We start from the raw sequence: 10,278 nt of genomic DNA on the forward strand, positions 1-10,278 counted from the left end.
AAGTCCGAAATATCGTGCACAAGCTCTGGGCGACAAGTGATGCCAAGTGGAGCCCTAAAAGGAAAAATATCCTGCAAAGAAAAGGCTACTTACCTGAGGAAACAAAAGAAATGTTCCTGCAAAGAAGAAAGAAGAGGAGACAAAATTGAACATACAAGTTGTCCAGGGACGTGAGAGCCCAATTTTTGAATATGTAAGTCCTTTCATCCTAATTTTTGAGTGTGGGGCAAAGAATTCTGGTTTTCTGGACGGGGGGATGGCCTATGCATTTGAGTTTCACTGCCTTTGGCAGTGAGATTCTAATTTTCTAAACCTGACACGCTCGTGCCCCTCTGCCGGTCTGGTGCTGGAGTTCGGAGCCCCACTTCCATGCTGAGAAGAAAAACAACCTTCTCTCAGACATGATGTTGGACTTTACATGCTTTCCAAGTCAACCTTTCCTAATCTTAACCTCAGTGAAGAAGTGAGAAAAACCTATTCTGAGAGGATTTTTGGAGGAAAAATGACAGAAGAGGAAAAAGAAAAATTGTTTGTGCAAGCTGGGTGATTTCCTTAACTGTTTGGACCTCATCTTGGTGAGGGGGGGTGTGCTCCCACTCCTAAAAACTATAAGTGAGAATATACTTCAAAGAGCCATAAAGCTACGGACAATTTCGGAAGAGCATGGATCCACAGCCATTCAGGAGCAACACAAAGGCCAACTCCGCCCACCTGCTCTATTTAAGCGGACCTGCTTCTTCCAACTCACTCACTCACCTTGCAGCCCTGTCATACGAAGGCACAATAAAACAGAAGGCAATCAGACCAGGACTTATGGACAAAGGATTTTTATTCCATCCAAGCTCTCATGTACAGGGGATATACAAACAAAATTTGCTCAGTTCAGCACCTGAAGAAGGACCAGGAAGTCCGAAATATCGTGCACAAGCTCTGGGCGACAAGTGATGCCAAGTGGAGCCCTAAAAGGAAAAATATCCTGCAAAGAAAAGGCTACTTACCTGAGGAAACAAAAGAAATGTTCCTGCAAAGAAGAAAGAAGAGGAGACAAAATTGAACATACAAGTTGTCCAGGGACGTGAGAGCCCAATTTTTGAATATGTAAGTCCTTTCATCCTAATTTTTGAGTGTGGGGCAAAGAATTCTGGTTTTCTGGACGGGGGGATGGCCTATGCATTTGAGTTTCACTGCCTTTGGCAGTGAGATTCTAATTTTCTAAACCTGACACGCTCGTGCCCCTCTGCCGGTCTGGTGCTGGAGTTCGGAGCCCCACTTCCATGCTGAGAAGAAAAACAACCTTCTCTCAGACATGATGTTGGACTTTACATGCTTTCCAAGTCAACCTTTCCTAATCTTAACCTCAGTGAAGAAGTGAGAAAAACCTATTCTGAGAGGATTTTTGGAGGAAAAATGACAGAAGAGGAAAAAGAAAAATTGTTTGTGCAAGCTGGGTGATTTCCTTAACTGTTTGGACCTCATCTTGGTGAGGGGGGGTGTGCTCCCACTCCTAAAAACTATAAGTGAGAATATACTTCAAAGAGCCATAAAGCTACGGACAATTTCGGAAGAGCATGGATCCACAGCCATTCAGGAGCAACACAAAGGCCAACTCCGCCCACCTGCTCTATTTAAGCGGACCTGCTTCTTCCAACTCACTCACTCACCTTGCAGCCCTGTCATACGAAGGCACAATAAAACAGAAGGCAATCAGACCAGGACTTATGGACAAAGGATTTTTATTCCATCCAAGCTCTCATGTACAGGGGATATACAAACAAAATTTGCTCAGTTCAGCACCTGAAGAAGGACCAGGAAGTCCGAAATATCGTGCACAAGCTCTGGGCGACAAGTGATGCCAAGTGGAGCCCTAAAAGGAAAAATATCCTGCAAAGAAAAGGCTACTTACCTGAGGAAACAAAAGAAATGTTCCTGCAAAGAAGAAAGAAGAGGAGACAAAATTGAACATACAAGTTGTCCAGGGACGTGAGAGCCCAATTTTTGAATATGTAAGTCCTTTCATCCTAATTTTTGAGTGTGGGGCAAAGAATTCTGGTTTTCTGGACGGGGGGATGGCCTATGCATTTGAGTTTCACTGCCTTTGGCAGTGAGATTCTAATTTTCTAAACCTGACACGCTCGTGCCCCTCTGCCGGTCTGGTGCTGGAGTTCGGAGCCCCACTTCCATGCTGAGAAGAAAAACAACCTTCTCTCAGACATGATGTTGGACTTTACATGCTTTCCAAGTCAACCTTTCCTAATCTTAACCTCAGTGAAGAAGTGAGAAAAACCTATTCTGAGAGGATTTTTGGAGGAAAAATGACAGAAGAGGAAAAAGAAAAATTGTTTGTGCAAGCTGGGTGATTTCCTTAACTGTTTGGACCTCATCTTGGTGGAGGGGGGGTGTGCTCCCACTCCTAAAAACTATAAGTGAGAATATACTTCAAAGAGCCATAAAGCTACGGACAATTTCGGAAGAGCATGGATCCACAGCCATTCAGGAGCAACACAAAGGCCAACTCCGCCCACCTGCTCTATTTAAGCGGACCTGCTTCTTCCAACTCACTCACTCACCTTGCAGCCCTGTCATACGAAGGCACAATAAAACAGAAGGCAATCAGACCAGGACTTATGGACAAAGGATTTTTATTCCATCCAAGCTCTCATGTACAGGGGATATACAAACAAAATTTGCTCAGTTCAGCACCTGAAGAAGGACCAGGAAGTCCGAAATATCGTGCACAAGCTCTGGGCGACAAGTGATGCCAAGTGGAGCCCTAAAAGGAAAAATATCCTGCAAAGAAAAGGCTACTTACCTGAGGAAACAAAAGAAATGTTCCTGCAAAGAAGAAAGAAGAGGAGACAAAATTGAACATACAAGTTGTCCAGGGACGTGAGAGCCCAATTTTTGAATATGTAAGTCCTTTCATCCTAATTTTTGAGTGTGGGGCAAAGAATTCTGGTTTTCTGGACGGGGGGATGGCCTATGCATTTGAGTTTCACTGCCTTTGGCAGTGAGATTCTAATTTTCTAAACCTGACACGCTCGTGCCCCTCTGCCGGTCTGGTGCTGGAGTTCGGAGCCCCACTTCCATGCTGAGAAGAAAAACAACCTTCTCTCAGACATGATGTTGGACTTTACATGCTTTCCAAGTCAACCTTTCCTAATCTTAACCTCAGTGAAGAAGTGAGAAAAACCTATTCTGAGAGGATTTTTGGAGGAAAAATGACAGAAGAGGAAAAAGAAAAATTGTTTGTGCAAGCTGGGTGATTTCCTTAACTGTTTGGACCTCATCTTGGTGAGGGGGGGTGTGCTCCCACTCCTAAAAACTATAAGTGAGAATATACTTCAAAGAGCCATAAAGCTACGGACAATTTCGGAAGAGCATGGATCCACAGCCATTCAGGAGCAACACAAAGGCCAACTCCGCCCACCTGCTCTATTTAAGCGGACCTGCTTCTTCCAACTCACTCACTCACCTTGCAGCCCTGTCATACGAAGGCACAATAAAACAGAAGGCAATCAGACCAGGACTTATGGACAAAGGATTTTTATTCCATCCAAGCTCTCATGTACAGGGGATATACAAACAAAATTTGCTCAGTTCAGCACCTGAAGAAGGACCAGGAAGTCCGAAATATCGTGCACAAGCTCTGGGCGACAAGTGATGCCAAGTGGAGCCCTAAAAGGAAAAATATCCTGCAAAGAAAAGGCTACTTACCTGAGGAAACAAAAGAAATGTTCCTGCAAAGAAGAAAGAAGAGGAGACAAAATTGAACATACAAGTTGTCCAGGGACGTGAGAGCCCAATTTTTGAATATGTAAGTCCTTTCATCCTAATTTTTGAGTGTGGGGCAAAGAATTCTGGTTTTCTGGACGGGGGGATGGCCTATGCATTTGAGTTTCACTGCCTTTGGCAGTGAGATTCTAATTTTCTAAACCTGACATGCTCGTGCCCCTCTGCCGGTCTGGTGCTGGAGTTCGGAGCCCCACTTCCATGCTGAGAAGAAAAACAACCTTCTCTCAGACATGATGTTGGACTTTACATGCTTTCCAAGTCAACCTTTCCTAATCTTAACCTCAGTGAAGAAGTGAGAAAAACCTATTCTGAGAGGATTTTTGGAGGAAAAATGACAGAAGAGGAAAAAGAAAAATTGTTTGTGCAAGCTGGGTGATTTCCTTAACTGTTTGGACCTCATCTTGGTGAGGGGGGGTGTGCTCCCACTCCTAAAAACTATAAGTGAGAATATACTTCAAAGAGCCATAAAGCTACGGACAATTTCGGAAGAGCATGGATCCACAGCCATTCAGGAGCAACACAAAGGCCAACTCCGCCCACCTGCTCTATTTAAGCGGACCTGCTTCTTCCAACTCACTCACTCACCTTGCAGCCCTGTCATACGAAGGCACAATAAAACAGAAGGCAATCAGACCAGGACTTATGGACAAAGGATTTTTATTCCATCCAAGCTCTCATGTACAGGGGATATACAAACAAAATTTGCTCAGTTCAGCACCTGAAGAAGGACCAGGAAGTCCGAAATATCGTGCACAAGCTCTGGGCGACAAGTGATGCCAAGTGGAGCCCTAAAAGGAAAAATATCCTGCAAAGAAAAGGCTACTTACCTGAGGAAACAAAAGAAATGTTCCTGCAAAGAAGAAAGAAGAGGAGACAAAATTGAACATACAAGTTGTCCAGGGACGTGAGAGCCCAATTTTTGAATATGTAAGTCCTTTCATCCTAATTTTTGAGTGTGGGGCAAAGAATTCTGGTTTTCTGGACGGGGGGATGGCCTATGCATTTGAGTTTCACTGCCTTTGGCAGTGAGATTCTAATTTTCTAAACCTGACACGCTCGTGCCCCTCTGCCGGTCTGGTGCTGGAGTTCGGAGCCCCACTTCCATGCTGAGAAGAAAAACAACCTTCTCTCAGACATGATGTTGGACTTTACATGCTTTCCAAGTCAACCTTTCCTAATCTTAACCTCAGTGAAGAAGTGAGAAAAACCTATTCTGAGAGGATTTTTGGAGGAAAAATGACAGAAGAGGAAAAAGAAAAATTGTTTGTGCAAGCTGGGTGATTTCCTTAACTGTTTGGACCTCATCTTGGTGAGGGGGGGTGTGCTCCCACTCCTAAAAACTATAAGTGAGAATATACTTCAAAGAGCCATAAAGCTACGGACAATTTCGGAAGAGCATGGATCCACAGCCATTCAGGAGCAACACAAAGGCCAACTCCGCCCACCTGCTCTATTTAAGCGGACCTGCTTCTTCCAACTCACTCACTCACCTTGCAGCCCTGTCATACGAAGGCACAATAAAACAGAAGGCAATCAGACCAGGACTTATGGACAAAGGATTTTTATTCCATCCAAGCTCTCATGTACAGGGGATATACAAACAAAATTTGCTCAGTTCAGCACCTGAAGAAGGACCAGGAAGTCCGAAATATCGTGCACAAGCTCTGGGCGACAAGTGATGCCAAGTGGAGCCCTAAAAGGAAAAATATCCTGCAAAGAAAAGGCTACTTACCTGAGGAAACAAAAGAAATGTTCCTGCAAAGAAGAAAGAAGAGGAGACAAAATTGAACATACAAGTTGTCCAGGGACGTGAGAGCCCAATTTTTGAATATGTAAGTCCTTTCATCCTAATTTTTGAGTGTGGGGCAAAGAATTCTGGTTTTCTGGACGGGGGGATGGCCTATGCATTTGAGTTTCACTGCCTTTGGCAGTGAGATTCTAATTTTCTAAACCTGACACGCTCGTGCCCCTCTGCCGGTCTGGTGCTGGAGTTCGGAGCCCCACTTCCATGCTGAGAAGAAAAACAACCTTCTCTCAGACATGATGTTGGACTTTACATGCTTTCCAAGTCAACCTTTCCTAATCTTAACCTCAGTGAAGAAGTGAGAAAAACCTATTCTGAGAGGATTTTTGGAGGAAAAATGACAGAAGAGGAAAAAGAAAAATTGTTTGTGCAAGCTGGGTGATTTCCTTAACTGTTTGGACCTCATCTTGGTGAGGGGGGGTGTGCTCCCACTCCTAAAAACTATAAGTGAGAATATACTTCAAAGAGCCATAAAGCTACGGACAATTTCGGAAGAGCATGGATCCACAGCCATTCAGGAGCAACACAAAGGCCAACTCCGCCCACCTGCTCTATTTAAGCGGACCTGCTTCTTCCAACTCACTCACTCACCTTGCAGCCCTGTCATACGAAGGCACAATAAAACAGAAGGCAATCAGACCAGGACTTATGGACAAAGGATTTTTATTCCATCCAAGCTCTCATGTACAGGGGATATACAAACAAAATTTGCTCAGTTCAGCACCTGAAGAAGGACCAGGAAGTCCGAAATATCGTGCACAAGCTCTGGGCGACAAGTGATGCCAAGTGGAGCCCTAAAAGGAAAAATATCCTGCAAAGAAAAGGCTACTTACCTGAGGAAACAAAAGAAATGTTCCTGCAAAGAAGAAAGAAGAGGAGACAAAATTGAACATACAAGTTGTCCAGGGACGTGAGAGCCCAATTTTTGAATATGTAAGTCCTTTCATCCTAATTTTTGAGTGTGGGGCAAAGAATTCTGGTTTTCTGGACGGGGGGATGGCCTATGCATTTGAGTTTCACTGCCTTTGGCAGTGAGATTCTAATTTTCTAAACCTGACACGCTCGTGCCCCTCTGCCGGTCTGGTGCTGGAGTTCGGAGCCCCACTTCCATGCTGAGAAGAAAAACAACCTTCTCTCAGACATGATGTTGGACTTTACATGCTTTCCAAGTCAACCTTTCCTAATCTTAACCTCAGTGAAGAAGTGAGAAAAACCTATTCTGAGAGGATTTTTGGAGGAAAAATGACAGAAGAGGAAAAAGAAAAATTGTTTGTGCAAGCTGGGTGATTTCCTTAACTGTTTGGACCTCATCTTGGTGGAGGGGGGGTGTGCTCCCACTCCTAAAAACTATAAGTGAGAATATACTTCAAAGAGCCATAAAGCTACGGACAATTTCGGAAGAGCATGGATCCACAGCCATTCAGGAGCAACACAAAGGCCAACTCCGCCCACCTGCTCTATTTAAGCGGACCTGCTTCTTCCAACTCACTCACTCACCTTGCAGCCCTGTCATACGAAGGCACAATAAAACAGAAGGCAATCAGACCAGGACTTATGGACAAAGGATTTTTATTCCATCCAAGCTCTCATGTACAGGGGATATACAAACAAAATTTGCTCAGTTCAGCACCTGAAGAAGGACCAGGAAGTCCGAAATATCGTGCACAAGCTCTGGGCGACAAGTGATGCCAAGTGGAGCCCTAAAAGGAAAAATATCCTGCAAAGAAAAGGCTACTTACCTGAGGAAACAAAAGAAATGTTCCTGCAAAGAAGAAAGAAGAGGAGACAAAATTGAACATACAAGTTGTCCAGGGACGTGAGAGCCCAATTTTTGAATATGTAAGTCCTTTCATCCTAATTTTTGAGTGTGGGGCAAAGAATTCTGGTTTTCTGGACGGGGGGATGGCCTATGCATTTGAGTTTCACTGCCTTTGGCAGTGAGATTCTAATTTTCTAAACCTGACACGCTCGTGCCCCTCTGCCGGTCTGGTGCTGGAGTTCGGAGCCCCACTTCCATGCTGAGAAGAAAAACAACCTTCTCTCAGACATGATGTTGGACTTTACATGCTTTCCAAGTCAACCTTTCCTAATCTTAACCTCAGTGAAGAAGTGAGAAAAACCTATTCTGAGAGGATTTTTGGAGGAAAAATGACAGAAGAGGAAAAAGAAAAATTGTTTGTGCAAGCTGGGTGATTTCCTTAACTGTTTGGACCTCATCTTGGTGAGGGGGGGTGTGCTCCCACTCCTAAAAACTATAAGTGAGAATATACTTCAAAGAGCCATAAAGCTACGGACAATTTCGGAAGAGCATGGATCCACAGCCATTCAGGAGCAACACAAAGGCCAACTCCGCCCACCTGCTCTATTTAAGCGGACCTGCTTCTTCCAACTCACTCACTCACCTTGCAGCCCTGTCATACGAAGGCACAATAAAACAGAAGGCAATCAGACCAGGACTTATGGACAAAGGATTTTTATTCCATCCAAGCTCTCATGTACAGGGGATATACAAACAAAATTTGCTCAGTTCAGCACCTGAAGAAGGACCAGGAAGTCCGAAATATCGTGCACAAGCTCTGGGCGACAAGTGATGCCAAGTGGAGCCCTAAAAGGAAAAATATCCTGCAAAGAAAAGGCTACTTACCTGAGGAAACAAAAGAAATGTTCCTGCAAAGAAGAAAGAAGAGGAGACAAAATTGAACATACAAGTTGTCCAGGGACGTGAGAGCCCAATTTTTGAATATGTAAGTCCTTTCATCCTAATTTTTGAGTGTGGGGCAAAGAATTCTGGTTTTCTGGACGGGGGGATGGCCTATGCATTTGAGTTTCACTGCCTTTGGCAGTGAGATTCTAATTTTCTAAACCTGACACGCTCGTGCCCCTCTGCCGGTCTGGTGCTGGAGTTCGGAGCCCCACTTCCATGCTGAGAAGAAAAACAACCTTCTCTCAGACATGATGTTGGACTTTACATGCTTTCCAAGTCAACCTTTCCTAATCTTAACCTCAGTGAAGAAGTGAGAAAAACCTATTCTGAGAGGATTTTTGGAGGAAAAATGACAGAAGAGGAAAAAGAAAAATTGTTTGTGCAAGCTGGGTGATTTCCTTAACTGTTTGGACCTCATCTTGGTGAGGGGGGGTGTGCTCCCACTCCTAAAAACTATAAGTGAGAATATACTTCAAAGAGCCATAAAGCTACGGACAATTTCGGAAGAGCATGGATCCACAGCCATTCAGGAGCAACACAAAGGCCAACTCCGCCCACCTGCTCTATTTAAGCGGACCTGCTTCTTCCAACTCACTCACTCACCTTGCAGCCCTGTCATACGAAGGCACAATAAAACAGAAGGCAATCAGACCAGGACTTATGGACAAAGGATTTTTATTCCATCCAAGCTCTCATGTACAGGGGATATACAAACAAAATTTGCTCAGTTCAGCACCTGAAGAAGGACCAGGAAGTCCGAAATATCGTGCACAAGCTCTGGGCGACAAGTGATGCCAAGTGGAGCCCTAAAAGGAAAAATATCCTGCAAAGAAAAGGCTACTTACCTGAGGAAACAAAAGAAATGTTCCTGCAAAGAAGAAAGAAGAGGAGACAAAATTGAACATACAAGTTGTCCAGGGACGTGAGAGCCCAATTTTTGAATATGTAAGTCCTTTCATCCTAATTTTTGAGTGTGGGGCAAAGAATTCTGGTTTTCTGGACGGGGGGATGGCCTATGCATTTGAGTTTCACTGCCTTTGGCAGTGAGATTCTAATTTTCTAAACCTAACCCTAACCCTAACCCTAACCCTAACCCTAACCCTAACCCTTTCTCGGAGCGCAGCTGCATTGGCAGGTTGTCATTGTTTTTCAATTTATTCAAAGCCGTTGCCTGATGAAGACTTTTCATTGTTCGAAACGTTGCAACTTCGGCTTGTACATATATATATTTTTTACCTGAACGCTCCTGAAAATAAACCGAAATTCGTCGGTGAAAACACGACTCGACCTCCATTTTGTTTTTGCATGAGCATAACCAGCTAAGTCTGAAAGTGCAAATATGCCACCGAGGCCGCATGAAAACGACTGGATTCTGGTCCAATCCAGGAAAAGCAGCAGAAGAGGTCGTGTTTTTGATCGAGACAGGAGCACATTTGTACGTCATCCAGAAGGGAGGCCACGACGCTCCTATGCTGAGGCCGTCAGAGAGGACCCGCTGCTTAGGGAGCCCAGCTGTTTCGGAGCGCAGCACGTAAGACACCGCAGCATACCGCCAGCATCTGATCACTGGCACGTTTACCCTGACGGGGAGGAGAGGCCACGTGCTCAGAGACCTCAACGCTACGCCACACCTGCAAACCAATATGGCAGCCACTGGATCACAACACGGGGAGACGCAGCTGGAGCGCCCCCCCACAGAGTGCAGTCAGATGACCCGGATTTCACTCAGAAGGTGCGTGTCATCAACAGACTGATAAAAGCAGTGCATCACTCCATGAATGTGTCAAAAGAAGGTTACCCTCCAACCCTAAACAGAATAAGCCGATATTTGGCAACAATCATCAAACCTGCTTCCCCCAGCTCACAGACACAGACTCTAATACAGGGGAATGCTGAAAACTGGGCTTTTACTACCATCCTGATTTTGAGGGAACATTATCAGAACAATATCAACGAGGAGCTGAACAGACTCTCTCAG

General features: G+C 44.7%; 1 protein-coding gene across 1 annotated transcript in view; it reads left to right on the forward strand.

Moving 5' to 3' along the window:
- Positions 1–9,639: 9,639 nt before the first annotated feature.
- Positions 9,640–10,278, forward strand: part of LOC111947055 (uncharacterized) — a 46,584-nt gene continuing 45,945 nt past the window's right edge. Inside the window, exon 1 of the mRNA XM_078930800.1 lies at positions 9,640–10,032. Within this exon, the coding sequence (XP_078786926.1) occupies positions 9,640–10,032 (393 nt within the window). The remainder of the gene's footprint in view (positions 10,033–10,278) is intronic.

This window comes from Oryzias latipes, chromosome 14 (genome assembly GCF_053564925.1).
Source record: "Oryzias latipes strain Hd-rR chromosome 14, Olatipes_Hd-rR_3.1".
NCBI lineage: Eukaryota > Metazoa > Chordata > Actinopteri > Beloniformes > Adrianichthyidae > Oryzias > Oryzias latipes.